Source organism: Malaclemys terrapin, chromosome 6 (assembly GCF_027887155.1).
Source record: "Malaclemys terrapin pileata isolate rMalTer1 chromosome 6, rMalTer1.hap1, whole genome shotgun sequence".
Classification (NCBI taxonomy): domain Eukaryota; kingdom Metazoa; phylum Chordata; order Testudines; family Emydidae; genus Malaclemys; species Malaclemys terrapin.
Genome location: NC_071510.1, coordinates 33,844,820 through 33,859,720, shown reverse-complemented (window position 1 = coordinate 33,859,720; position 14,901 = coordinate 33,844,820). Strand labels below are relative to the sequence as shown.

The following is a 14,901-nucleotide window of genomic DNA, read 5'->3' as shown; positions in this document are numbered from 1 at the left end:
GTTACAACACTTCAGTTGCTTCATGTTGCTGATTTACACATCTCCCTTAAAAAATTAAAAGGACCAAACTGGAGTGAGTCTGAATCCTAATTTTGGCTTTTGTATTTCACCGCCCTAAGTGTGAGCATCAGTCAATGAGCTATCATTCCTCTGAAGTCATTTTCCTGTGATGCGTGTTGCATCCATTTTTATTGTTTCGCATATACTTTGAACAGACTTTATAACAGCAATAATGTCATTCAGATAATTATATCATAATTGACCTTAGCAATGAACATCCTTGGCTTTTACTGCAGTTTGTGTAATACTTCAGGATGGTCAATTATCTCCATAATTCCCACTTTGTTAGGAATTATTGTTTTAATTATTTCACTTAAAATACCTCCTTTTGTTAGTGTTCTAGTGTTATAGCAGGTAATGGTCACAGTCACAAATGCTTCAAGAGTTACCAGTTTTGTGTGGGAGGGTTTGGGGGTCCTATCATCTCTAGTCGTTATTTCTAACACTGGTTTCATTTAATTATCACTTAATTTTTATCCAAGCAAGGTTAGCCATCCAAGAGAGCTAGCTGATGGTAGTCCGAGCTATAGGGCTTGGGAAAGGTTGGATAGCCCTTGTGCTTGATCTTACTAGATTGTTTTTCTTCCTTTGTGCTATGTGAGCCATTTATGGTAATGCAAGTAATTTTCAGTGGAAGTTGAGGTTTAAAAGGTTATAGTATATATATAAAATTCTTGTTTTTTTCGAGTAATTTGAAGTATTAATTATTACAAGTAGACCGCACGTTGATGTTTGCACTGCTACTTGTGTGATATTTATGGTTTTATAAGAGGTTTATGTAGCATTCTTTATGATCAATTAATTTGTGCATGGTCAGGGGAGATATTTCAGGCTGTCTCTGGCACCTACATTCCACTATAACTGGCACCATATAAATATCAGGGAGGGAATATGCCACCTCATGAAATTCCTGGAGAGTGTTGGTCTCGTTTGTTGTGTAGTGTTGCTCTGCACTGTACAAAAACATAGTGGGAAACACAGTGCCCACTGTTTTACAGTCTGGTGCTAAAGATCCTACACTGTATTTGATGTAGTGCTTCTTAAATAAACTAAATGTACATGTCAAAGTGCTGAGCCTTGCTGTTCTTCTATCTGTTCAGTAGGTTTGGGTCACCATTTTGCATGTATTAAAAATGAAAATACAGTGCCTCTTTGCTAAAAGAGAAATTAAAACAGCCACTATCACCAAAGAATGTATTTCCCCATGTCTTGTTCAATTATTAGATGTGAACAAACTCAATACCGCTTAGCGGGAAAATGCTTGGTTTTCTAGTAGATTAAAAGTTTATTGAAGAAAACTGCAGTGTGAAAAGATTTTCTTTCTCTATAAATTTTAGTAGTTATTAGGAGGAGGATTCTGGCCCATTAAGTTACAGCCTGCTAAGACATAATGCTAAATCACTTAATTTCTCTAAGCAGTAGCCCTGTTCCATCTTCTTTAAAGGAAGCTGTTAGAAGAGCCTTGATGTTTTAATCGAAAAACAGAGCGAAGTCTGACAGCTAAACTGTGCTTTGATGGAGGTTTTTTGTGTGCAGCCCTTCAGTCATGGGATCTCCCACAGGATCCCTAGGTGTAGACTCAGGAAAAAAGGTTTGTACAGATGCCAGTGTCACTTGTAGACATCTGATACACAACCACAGTTCCATCTAGATAGTTGTCACTTAGTCGTTTGGCTGAACTGGCCATGGCAGTTGTGCTATTTTGTATAAGGGGCAATTTTAGGTTTGTCAACACCATTACAAAATCTCTGCTTAAAATCTGAACTGAAGCTCCATGCAGAAGACCAGAGTTAGGCTGCTATTTCTTGCATCTCACTCTTGAAGTCTAGCCTTGTAGTCCCCTCAGCAACTGGCCCAAAGCCAATCCTTCATTCCTCTTCAAAACCTGAGGGGCAGGAATTAAAATGAAGGGCTAGGGGCGTGGGGGAAAGTGAACCATACTAGCTCAGAAGCTTTTTTATCTCTAGGTTGTCAGTTCAAATCCAGCCCAGCTCCTAACAGCTTGTTGTAACTGAAGATCCAATTACTCTTTCAGCAGAAGTAATATTAGCCCCAGTGTATTCTAGTTGCGGAATTGCATTCTGCCTACCTAATCCTTTTGTCCCTCTTAGTTTCAATTGGAAAGATATTCTTCATTTTCTCTCCTAAAAAGTGTCAAGCTACATGCTGTACCCAAGAATGTGATTGAAACCTTAACTTGTAACCTCATACTCCTGAGCTTCCGCCCAACACCCAAATCTGGAACAGTTAAATAGCCTTAAAGCAGCCTTACAAAATTATACGCACCCAATCACACATGCAAATTACAGGGATTTTGTTTGGGATTGATGAGAAAGTAAAATCAATTTCTCTTTTCCCCTTCTCTTGTCATGATGTAAAGGGCAGATGAAACACTTTGTACCTTGGCTGGGAAATGTTTGTGGCAGTTTAAGAAGTAAGGCAATGTCTATGATGTGGACCCTGTGCCAGCATAGCTCCCTAGTGTAGATGCAGCCTAAGCTGACAGAAGATGTTCTTCTGTAGGAATGCCACATCCCCAAATGACATAAGCTACATAGACAGAAGCACTCTTCCACTGACAGTTGTCTACAATGGAAGTTTGTCAGCATAGCTACATCAGTCACGGTTGATAGAACTTTTAAGTGTAGACCAAGCCTAAGTGTACTGTAATACTTAAAAGATGTATAAGCTACTCATAATCTTGTTTTAATATGCAGAAAAGCCTGAATTAGGATAAAAACATAAGGACAATAATGGCTGTTTGCAGACAAGTCACCTTATACTAATTCAGGAAACTCACTAACTGCACAGGCTTTCCTGTTCACAGAACTCTAAATTTAATCTTCACAAATGTGGTGATCAATGTGAAGAAAGTGTGTGGGCTGGGGGAGGATGTATGTTCACGTTTTTACAAATATAATCCAATAACTGAAATTTGCATTGTGTGATCTCTAGTAGTATCTATACAGCTGGATTTTTCGTGAAGAAACAAAACTAAACCTTCTCTTGTTGACAATATAAGTTTGTTTCTATCAGTACTATTGCTTACATCTTGTTAGTGCTTCTCTGCGTACCACCAGCCAAAAAGTTCCATTGCATGGGGCTGCCTAGGATTTTTCCACTTTATTATCAAGTCTGATTGGACTTTAAAGCAATTACGCCATTAAACAGTATGCATTGCCCCAGTGCCCAATATGGTGATCATCCTTTAAGTGCTGGTGATAATTAACTACTTTATCATTCTAATAGGGAGCTCTAAATTATAATTTTATTGAGCAGCAAAATCAAGGATTAAAATGATATCTGCAGTACCAAGGTTAACTATATTGAGAAAAATGAAACCATGTGGTTTCTAATTCATAAAAATAAATATTTCTGTTTAAATAAGTGTGGTCGTTTACTCTGATTCTTTAGACATCATTCTAATTGCAGCTTAGTGGTGATTTTCTCCTTTTAAAACAAATTACTTTCTATACAGTGAAGTTAAGCTGTAATGAATTGAACTCAAATTATAAGCTGCCTCCTCCCAATTTATGAAATGAATATGTATATGAGAATTAAGAGTACTCCTTTACATTCAATCTTTTTTGCAAAGGGCATCCTCTATAGTAAATAATACTAAGTCAGTGGGATTTCAGCATTTGCTAATGTGCTTTCCTGACTAGGGAGAAACTTTAGCACATGCTTAAGTGCTGTTCAGAATCAGAGCCTCAGTGTTTTAATAAGAACATTGAAATATGAGACATGCCAGTGGTGTCTGAATGCATTAAAGTCTACACTGGACATATGTTTGTCCTGATGTTGCTTTACTCATACATTCAAAACCCTTATTGAAGTGTATGGGGAAGAGCTGAAGAAAATATTGTAAATTGCATCCAATGAGAAATGTTGACATTTCAGCATTTGTTTTATTCTCAGATTCAGACAATATGTCAACATTTCAGAACTTTGCATGCAACAACAATTATTAAAAATTTAAAGTCAGAAATCTCAAAACATGTTGTTTTGACATTTTCAAATGAATTGAAACACTTTGACACTCCTGACATCAAAGTGTTACGTTTTGATTTATTGAAATGACCCAAAACACATCATTTTGAGGCAATTCAAAATTACACTGTATTTTTTTTCCCCATAGCAGCACATTGTCTTTATGGGAGCTTAGTTCAGGAGCTTGATGCCCCTGTTCTCTCTTATGAAGTTAGCTCCCTGGTTGGACTATATATTTCATAATGCACCCAGAGTCATATGACTCCTATGAGGCACTCCTGACAGGTTGGTCAGGGGTAGCCACGTTGTGTTATGGGAAATGCAGTGCTTGAGGGACCTCTGAAGAAAAGAGATAATAGGGCCCATAAGGCAATGCACTGATTGTGGGGAATGCAGCTTATTATTATTTTATTAAACTGATTTGAAACTAAACATTTTGGGTTAGTTCAACAACATGAAGTTTTCAGATTTGGGTCAGACCAACCTCAAACTAAATATTTCATAGACATTTTTCCATGGAAAATTTCAAATTTGCATTTTTTATTGGAAAACTATTGACAGAAAATTTATGGCCTACTCTAATATGGGGACTTTTGGTCAAGCATGGCAAGAAGACTTAAACCCTTTTGACAGTGACTATATCAGGCTTTTTTGCTAAAAATTCTCCACCATTGCTATCACTGGTGCAGTTCCACAATTGCTCCTTTGCAGGTGCTCATGTAGAGACAACTTCAGGAAACCTAGCACAAGTGCTTGTAAGCTGGTCAATATAATGATGCTTATAATCCCAGTGACAGCTAGTATCTTGTTTATACCAGTGCTCCAACCATTGCTACCAGTAGTAAAGCTGAATCAGTGTTTGCAATGGTGGGAAATATTAGAGAAATACATTTAAGGTAGACCTCAGTGTTCAGGAATAGGGAAAGCATTCTCCAATATGACTAGAGCATCCACAGTACCTTCTGTGGTTAAGTATTCATTTATCCTTATCAAAATGTAATGGTCTAATACAGCAGCTCACAAACTTCATTGCACCGTGACCCCCTTCTGACAACAAAAGTTACTACACAACCCCAAGAGGGGGGACCGAAGCCCTAGCCCACCCAAGCCCCAGGGTGGGGTGGGGGGACAAAGCTGCCCAGGGGCTTCTGCCCTGGGCGGGGCGTATGTAACCTTAGCCCACCTGCCCAGGGCTTCTGCCCTTGGGCTTTAGCTTGGCCCAGGGCAGTTGGGCTCGGGCTTTGGCTTCTGTCCCGGGCAGTGTGGGGCTTTGGCTTCGGCCCTTGGCCCCAGCAAGTCTAGCACCAGCCTTGGTGACCCATTTAAAATGGGATTGTGACCCACTTTAGGGTCCTGACCCACAGTTTGAGAACCCCTGGTTTAATAAATAAAATGGTGGTGGTGGGGGGGGAGGGGGGGGGAAGATTCAGCAATAAGGAAAACACTTTTAAAAAATATAATTATTAATTTCTCGGCTTGAATTCCATTTTTGTATAACCATTAAAATAAATGTCTAACTTTGAGAGGAGGGCGATTAAAAAATCAATATGTTATCTGGGACATAATACAAAATTAAACAAAATAGTGCCCAAGGGGGGGAAAAATCCCTTAAAGAATAGACCAAAAATCCTGCGTTTGTTTTGGTTTTTAGATAAATAGGTGGACAAATAGTTGTCAAGTGCTGGCTCAACAGAAACATTTATTTTCCTCCTCATTCCTATTAGCTCTGGTTCTGCAAAACACTTGGGAGTTAAAGTTAACCATGTGCTAAAGTGCTTTTCAGGATCAAAGCCAGAGTGCTTAGCACCTGGCAGGATCAAGCCCATAAAAAATGAATCAACCTGGCTGTGTCATTTATATCCTTTTTTCTATTTCAAGATATAAACTGTCTCAATTAAATTCTGGGAATACACTATGAGTTAATTTGTGTTCTCTTTCCTGCTTGTAACAGCAGAATAAAGTCATAGGAAGTTAATACTGTACATCAATAGAGAGTTAATGATTTTTTTCTATCCCACCCAATTCTCCTTTCCCTTAAATGTAGAATGTTATGCTCCAGTAGGTGACTGTCACACTTACAGGTCTGGCTGCACCTTTGTGTCCTCTTTCTGGTTTCTGAGTGCATCCCCTCAACTGTTGTGCCTTATACAGTTGCGTATCTGAGGAGAAACGTGAAATTTCACCTCACTACTTGTCCAGACCCTGGACTAGAGTACACCTGTAGGACCAACTGAACTTGGGCACCTGCAGTTCTCTCCTACAGGAGTCTGTGACCAATGGTATATAGTGACAAAACAGCCTTCTGAAAACCAAAAGTACTCTTTGTTTTAATAGTAGGGACAAAGCATTAGAGAGAAGATTTTAAAACAGTCAACACACATGTCTATCTATCTTCCTTAAAGAGAGACAAGGTAGGTGAGGTAATAAGATAAGTGGATCCCATAAAAAATAGTACCTCGCCTGTCTTGCCCCTCTCATATCCTGGGACAACACACCTGAAACAAAACTGCAAATATCTTTCCTAAAGGCTTAGCAACCCCTGGCAGTAACGTAGGCAGGCCTACCTTCAGACACCCCCAGCACCCACCCTTGAGCCTGCGTCTCAGCTTGGTTTCCCCAAACAACTATCCCTTCTCTCTTGAGAGAGTGTCCCTTTTAAACCTTACAATAGTTCCTTTGTTCTTCTGTGATTCTGAGCTTTCACTCTTCTGGTCAAAACCAGTCCTATAGGTTGGCTAGAGCTAGAGGTAAAATCATCAAAGCCAATATAGCTCTGGCATTGTTCCTTAACTCTCAAATATTTGCTGAGGGGTGGCTTATCTTGAGCCATTCTTCCTTCCTCCTTGTTTTTCCTGGTAGCCTTCTGTATATTTGTAAAAGTAAACATCCCAATAACCACGGCAAAAGATAGTATTCTTAAATTAAGACATAGCAGCTCTGTGTCATTTTGGACCTCAACTACTAGTGCTCCAGTAATTGATCATTTATACAGAAGTATCTACTAATTATTTCATTCAAAGTGTCAATATAAATCTTATTAGTTAGCTATCATTGATTAAAGCTCTAACTGTTGTCCATTAGAAGACCTCAAAACCACCTCCACCACCACCTTCAGGTTGTCTGTTGAAAGTCATCAGAAATGAGATTGTGTAAATGTGTGGTCACATTTCCCTCTCTCCCCTCTAATTTCAGAGCTCTTCTGTGTCTCCATCAGCTAGTTTCAGAACAGCAGAGAAGCATAGGAACTCGACAGATTACTCTTCAGATAGCAAAAAGCAGAAAACAGAAGAGAAAGAAATAACAACTCGTTATGTGAGTAAAATATTTACATGGTATATTGCCAACCTAAGTGTTTTCTGCAGTTGCAGCAACCACATCATGTTTGTTTGTTTGTTGGTTGGTTGGTTGGTTTTTTTAAACCATGGACCAAATAGGAACAGGCCCTGAGCATAAATGTTAGTTGTAGGAGTCCAGCACCTAACAATATCTGGCCCTGTAAAAATACAGAACATCTGCAAGGCAATGTAGCCATTGACTGGAAATCAGAAGACCTGAGCTCTATCTGGGTTCTTTCTGGGTAACCTTGGGCAAGTCATTTCATCTCTCCATGCCTCAATTTCCCCATCTGTAAAACGGGGATAATGAAATGTAAAGCACTTCTTATATATAATGTAAGACCTAGGTATTATTTATTATTAATAGCTTAAATGAGACCAAAGAAATAGGAAATATTGAATAATATATTAATAGATATTTTTGCTTTTTAAAGAGGCAATAGACCTTTGGATATTTTTTAAGAATTTTGACTTATCATTGCAGGACAGTGATGGTGAAAAGAGTGATGATAACTTGGTGGTTGATGTTTCCAATGAGGTATGTGTTATACTGCTTCCTGTACTTTACAATAATTGAGGGTGTCTCTCAAATCTCAGTGTAGGTCAGATGTATACCTTCACAAAGGGGCTTGTAACTGCTAAAGAAATCCAGCTTCATCTTTTTATCGTTTCAGTTCTAAAATATTATTTATATCAGTAACACTTTTTCAGAAGAGCTCTTCTCTGCAATTTATATAGTTAAACAAATAAAATCTTACCTCACCCATCTTAAAGCAGATAGGGCACTGATATTTATGGTGCCTGTGTTCTGTTCCTGCTTTGCCACTGATCTTCTGTGTGACCTTGCACAAGACAATTAGCCTTTTATGTGCCTTCAGTTTCCCCACCCGTAACATGAAGAATGTAATTGTTAACTACTTTGATATCCTGAGCATTATCGTTATTTTTATATGGCACTTAGTTAACAACATACAATATTAACTAGTACTTATGTTTGTTTTGTTATACATCTAGATTTTAAAATCATATGAACCAAATCAGTTCTGGTCAAGTGATGCTTCACGTTTTATTTAGAGATCTTCCCTAGAAGTCTGAATTACTGAGGATAGGTGCTTTGTGCTGCTAGAAGATGTTACACTAACCCATGTTGTTCTTTTATAGGATCCTTCTTCCCCTCGAGGGAGCCCTGCACATTCTCCAAGAGAGAATGGCTTGGACAAGAGCCGACTGCTTAAGAAAGATGCACCGATTAGCCCGGCCTCTATTGCGTCTTCTAGCAGTACTCCTTCCTCAAAATCCAAAGAAATTAGCCTTGTAAGTGATTTTGAACACTCCTGACCTGAGAGAGTACACAGATGTGCACGTCCACCAGATCATATCTGAATTTCTAATGGGATCTGTAAACTTCACGTTGAATATAAAGTTCCCTTAATTTCTACTTTAAAGACATGCAGCAAAATGGTGGTTAAAAAGCCCAGAGGCCTTTTTGGGATTAGAAGGGTTTAATAAACTACCAATGTAAAAAGATGATGGATGTGCCTGTGTTGTGGTAATTTTTCATGTGGGGAAGGAGAGAAACATGTCATTGTGACGATTTAAAAAAAAAAAAAAAAAAAAAAGGTACACCTACGTTCCTTGACGTATTTTTTGTGCTATGGTTCTATAGTAAATTCAGCTTCCAGCTTGGATGTGTCATTTACAAGATTCTTCCTTGACTTGTGTCACAAACCACAATGCAAAAAAAGATTGCTTGCAAGTGTGTGGGGTCTTCTTTCCCTTCCTTTTGGTGACCGTTCATCACGTTCCTGCACATCTACCAATGTGATATATGCCATCATGTGCCAGCAGTGCCCCTCTGCCATGTACATTGGCCAAACCAGACAGTCTCTACACAGAAGAATAAATGGATGCAAATCTGACATCAGGAATCATAACATTCAAAAACCAGTAGGAGAACACTTCAGTCTCTCTGGTCACTTAATAACAGACCTCAAAGTGGCAATTCTTCGACAAAAAAACTTCAAGAACAGACTCCAATGCAGAACTGGAATTAATTTGTAAACTGGATACCATCAGATTAGGCCTGAATAAAGACTGGGAGTGGTTGGGTCATTACAAAACCTAAACTTAATTTCCCCAATACTAATTTCTCCCTACTGTTACTCATATCTTCTTGTCAGCTGTCTGTAATGGGCCACTCTCTTACTACTACAAAAGTTATTTTTCCTCCCTTGGTATCCTGCTGTTAATTGATTTATCTCGTTAGACTGATCTAACACTTGGTAAAGCAACCCCCATCCTATCATGTATTTATCCCTGCTCCTGTATTTTTCACTTCTTACATCTGATGAAGTGGTTTCTAGACCACAAAAGCTTATGCCCAAATAAATTTGTTAGTCTCTAAGGTGCCACAAGGACTCCTCGTTTTTTTTTGCTGATACAGACTAACACAGCTACCACTGAAACCTAAGCTGCACTGTAACTCTTCCTGCAATTCTCGACATATCAGTACACTTCCACTTCTCACATTGTTATTTAAAGCAGTTCTATAGTGAATGTAGTGCTCAGGAGAGGTGCTGGAGTGACCGGTTTAAACACAGAAGTTTGCTGTTTGTCCACCAAACAGGCATACCACAACAGTGCCAGTGCAAGATTCCTCACACTACCCCCATCATTGTGCCTCAACCCTGTTTTATAGGGATCACGGCTAGGGTGAGTTGACTATTTCAGTCTGCTTGTCTGTCCGATTTTGGGCCTCACACTGTCAACAAAGGTGCTAATCATGATGTGGACACATGTCCACCAGGAGCAGATTGAGACCACCAACAGGTTTCACATATGCTGCTAATATGATTGTCAGATGGTAATGATTTTCAGTCATTGACCTTATCCTGAATCACATCAGTGACCTAAAGGAGAGAAGCTGTGAAATGTAGTGTTAATTCTTATGGTCACCCTTCCCTTTTAAGTCACTCTGTATGCTTCTTTCCATTGCCAGTGCTGAGCATTAAAAATTGAAAACTAGGTTTCACTAATCAAACCACATTTTAATTGTCATCTACAATATCTTGTATATGAAGCCAAAAAGTAAAAGAACTGTCTTTCATTGCCTCTCTTAATATTAGAATGAGAAATCTACCACTCCTGTGTCTAAATCAAATACCCCAACTCCACGGACTGATGCTCCAACTCCAGGCAGCAATTCTACTCCTGGATTAAGGCCCGGGCCTGGCAAGCCACCGGGAGTCGACCCTTTAGGTTAGTAACCATTGGCCTCTGGAAAAGCATCTAACTTTTCAGTCCTTTACAACCCTGCATTCTGTGTCTTCTGTTTGTCGTTCTCTTCCTTGATGTGCTGAGCATCACTTATACCTGTTTAAATTGAGCACTATTCCCTCAACAGTTTCCAGTCTAAGGACCCCGATGGCGGTACCATGTCCCTATCCTGCTCCGTTTGGAATTGTACCACATGCTGGAATGAATGGGGAGCTGACCAGTCCAGGAGCTGCGTATGCTGGGCTGCATAATATTTCCCCTCAAATGAGTGCAGCAGCTGCTGCAGCAGCAGCAGCAGCAGCTTACGGGAGGTCTCCAGTGGTAAGTGTTTGCCCCAGGGGATGCGAATATGTTTGGTGTGGGAGGTGGGTCCTGTTAAATTAAAGACATGCAGGGTTAAATCTAGTTCGACCTATTTCTAATTTGGGGAATATGTTGTGGAAGAGGTAAACGAAACTCGTGTTCGCTTAATACATCTTTTTGTTCTGCTTGGGGAAAACTGCAGGTTGGTTTTGATCCACATCATCACATGCGAGTCCCAGGCATCCCTCCCAATCTGACAGGCATCCCAGGAGGAAAACCGTGAGTTTTAAACATTAAACTTATGAAGTTAATCATTTACTGAAGTGGTATTCCCTTGCTGGCTAGATTTCCCCTGGGCTACTGAATACTATTGCATGAATAGAAGTAAGTTTAGGATTGAGGGGGTAGAGAGCATGGTTTAATCCTTGTTTTTATTTTAAAAGCTTATTTGGAGATTTCTTTTAAAATCTACTACCAGCCAGGAAGTATCAGATGGCATAGAGCAACGAGAATCTGTGGTGGGGAGAGGGGGCTCCTTTTCTAAATGTGAAGTAGGGGACCCATCACTGTATAGAAATACAAACTGTAAAGGGATCTCTGATATACATCTCTGCTGTACTGTGTTTCTCAGCTTAAAAATAATTCCACTGGGCATGAAAGCCTTGCAATCACTTGCAAACTTATTAGATGCTATAAACAGCAGTGTGCAGAGAAAGGAACGCTGAAATGTTTTGTTTGATTGAAAATACTGAAAAGAATTATGGTTTCATAATGTTCAAATTCATCCTTGATGGAACTCACCAGAAAAGGTGACCTATTCTAACAGGCTTTGCTTGCTGTGTAATTCTTTTCCCAGCCTCATAAACTCTCCACTCACATCCCTCTTGAGTTAGAGGGAGGGGGAAAATAGTAATGCAAATCATATTGATCTGGGTTTTATTTGAAGGGCCTCAAGTTCCACTTCCTTTGTGACACTTAAAAGAAAAATAGACTAGCTAAAAATGGAGAGGTTGAGGGATATTTGGGCATAGTTGATGTAACTTGATTTTAATATATAAAAGTTGTACATACTATGATTGTATCCCTCTCCCCCAATGTTACTTGTTATCTTAAGCTGTCTTCTGCCAGCTGCTATGTGTTGATGTACCTGTACCTATATAGAGCCAGGATAACTTCATTGGGGCTCTATGCTTGCTCCGGAGTTGGCACTGGGGGCAATCCCGCGGGCCAGATCCAAAGCCCACAGGCCGTAGTTTGCTCACCCCTGTTCTAGATAGTGCCTATAGAAATCTGCTAGTGGAAACCAAATCTACTTAAATGAGGAAGTTTGTGTCTTTTAACTGCAACAACCAAACAAATCTGCCTGAGCTTTGCTTGAATGTGTTTAGTGTCATAAAGTGACGTGTCCATTTGTCACTCAGGCCTGCCGGAACAAGGAAAGAGAGAAAATAGGATGCAGAAATAGTGAAAATTCTGTGGTTATGAGTATAAAAAAGGGAAAACTGGAGATGATGTAAATATGGTTGAATTTTTATACTGCTGAAAAAGCCGCTGTAATATTAGCACATTGTTTAACTTAAATAACAAATAAAATGGTTGGATTTTAAAGGCTGCCTTTTTAAACTAACAATTTCAGTGCAACAATTAAAGCAATAGTCACCTCCAAAATGATATTTCTGTGAGCTATTTTCATATCTCTACTATTACAACTGTGTGTTGTTTTTCATCAGTACTACCATGAATTAGGTAGTCTGTGGAAATTAACCCTCTATTAACCATACATTTATGTGTATAGAGGAGTCATCTAATAAAGTTTGTGTTCAGTAATATATACTTTTTAATATGTCACATCTTAAAACAAAACAATTTCACAAGCTAAGTGTTCTCCCTAGAAAATATTTGGAGATGAAGTTGTTGATAGCTTATTCACAGGTGGCATAACTGGCAGTCACACAACACATTCTTTCTCAGTGAGAGTCCTGACTCCAGCAAAAGGAATTGGGATTTGTGCTTGTCGTATCAGTGCAACAACAACAAATTACTTGCACATTTTTGCTGTACTGCCATTTCAGGAATTGTGCCTAAAAACCTTAACTCCTTGGTGTCATTGATTTCAATCCTTCTATTGACAGAGTGCTGTAAAATATAATATAAGCTTTTAAGATATGTGCACCCCACCGTTCAGTTCAGTGAAAGCCAATGAAGTAATCCCATTCATACTGTCTTGAGGGTTCATGTTCATAAATGAAAGCCTCTAAGGGAATAGTCACCTATCTATCTCCTTGGAACCAACCATTCCTTAAAGCTTGAAGAGATGCTCCCTGCTATTTCCGTCTTCAGGGAGGCTCTGATGTGGGCTTCCCTACTTCTGCTATGTATGTATATCACATCGCATATCAAATCTCAGACCCAGTCACATGCAAACTTAAGGTTGGAAACGATAGCTTCACATATCTCTACTCACTCCAGAAATCAGAAGCGCATGGCTTGAGTCCTAAAAAGCTATTTGGTCTGTGTCTGGATAGCTTGCCTTGTGGAGACGACTAAAGCCAACATTTTCAAAACTGGATGCCTAACGATAGGTGACTAAATCCATATTTAGACTGCTAATAACTTCAAGTCTTCAGAAGTACTGAGTTCCCCTGGCTACTGTAAACGTAAACGGAAGTTGAGGGTGTGCAGTACCCCTGAAAATCTGACCATTGCATTAGGTACCTTACTATGGTGTTAGATGCCAAAATGTACACAGCCAAGTTTGAAAATATTGGCCTATGTATCTTGTTATCTTTTCTTAAATAGATGCGAGAGGTAACTCATTAAATCACTTTCCCCTTCTCCTTTCCTCAGAGCTTATTCATTTCATGTAAGTGCAGATGGTCAGATGCAACCTGTACCTTTCCCTCCTGATGCCCTCATTGGACCAGGAATCCCTCGCCATGCTCGTCAGATCAACACTCTGAATCACGGGGAAGTAGTGTGTGCAGTTACCATCAGCAACCCCACAAGACACGTGTATACTGGTGGAAAGGGATGTGTCAAAGTCTGGGACATCAGCCACCCAGGGAACAAGAGCCCTGTCTCTCAGCTAGACTGCCTGGTAAGTGAACATCTAGGAATGAAAGTGAAGCTTGATCAGAGGGGGAGGGGGTAGAAGAAAGCAGTTTAGAAAATATTCAGATTGTGCAAGAGTGATATGATAGCGTTAAGATATGGGTTATGATGATCAATTAGTATCATCAGCATTGAGAACCAGCTCCTCAGCTGGTGCTGATTGGTGAGTTTCATTCAGGTTCTTTTTATTATTACGTGTACTGCTAAGTTGTTCAGTTTCTGGTGTGTTTGTTACAATACATTTGCTTTTTCCCCCCTGACAAAACAAAAGCCCCTAAAACTATATAGGCAAGAGGCAAGATCAAAAATAGTGGTGTAGATGCTGTCTATAAACTTTGATATTATGGGTGTGTGTTTAAGCCTTATATCCTTTCATGTGCTAAAAATTACTTGTAGACTTGCATTCTAATATATGGTCCATGCATGTGCATGTATGTTTGTATTCTGATTGTTTAAAAATCTCCCTAAATTATTACTGGGAACAGCAAATTATTTGCATGCGCTAACAAGATGCACCATTATTGGCAACTTTTCTCTTGTCATTTACTGTTCTTGATGAGATGTTGTAATTGCTGCTACATCAAAACTGTGCAGAACGTGTGACCCTAATACCTCCTTGGTGGTGGCAGCAGGGCTCATTAAAATGGGAGGCGGAGGTATATCAGAATTTGGTACACCCAGTCATCAAGGGGTTAATGTACTGAAATGAACAGAGTATAAAAATGAAACCTTTTATAAAAGCTGTCAAATACAGGAACATTGAAGTGTTTGGAGTTGGGTGCAGGTCTTTGCATTTTGATGCTAATTAAGATTAAATAGCTCTCAC

General features: G+C 39.4%; 1 protein-coding gene across 8 annotated transcripts in view; it reads left to right on the top strand.

Annotated features, from left to right (window-relative positions):
- Window positions 1-14,901, top strand: part of LOC128839355 (transducin-like enhancer protein 4) — a 120,957-nt gene that overhangs the window by 99,198 nt on the left and 6,858 nt on the right. For all 8 annotated transcript variants that reach the window (XM_054032277.1, XM_054032273.1, XM_054032276.1 and 5 more), the window contains 7 exons: window positions 7,243-7,362; window positions 7,870-7,923; window positions 8,547-8,699; window positions 10,511-10,643; window positions 10,789-10,982; window positions 11,167-11,243; window positions 13,812-14,061. In XM_054032277.1, coding sequence (XP_053888252.1) covers window positions 7,243-7,362; window positions 7,870-7,923; window positions 8,547-8,699; window positions 10,511-10,643; window positions 10,789-10,982; window positions 11,167-11,243; window positions 13,812-14,061 — 981 coding nt within the window. The remainder of the gene's footprint in view (window positions 1-7,242; window positions 7,363-7,869; window positions 7,924-8,546; window positions 8,700-10,510; window positions 10,644-10,788; window positions 10,983-11,166; window positions 11,244-13,811; window positions 14,062-14,901) is intronic.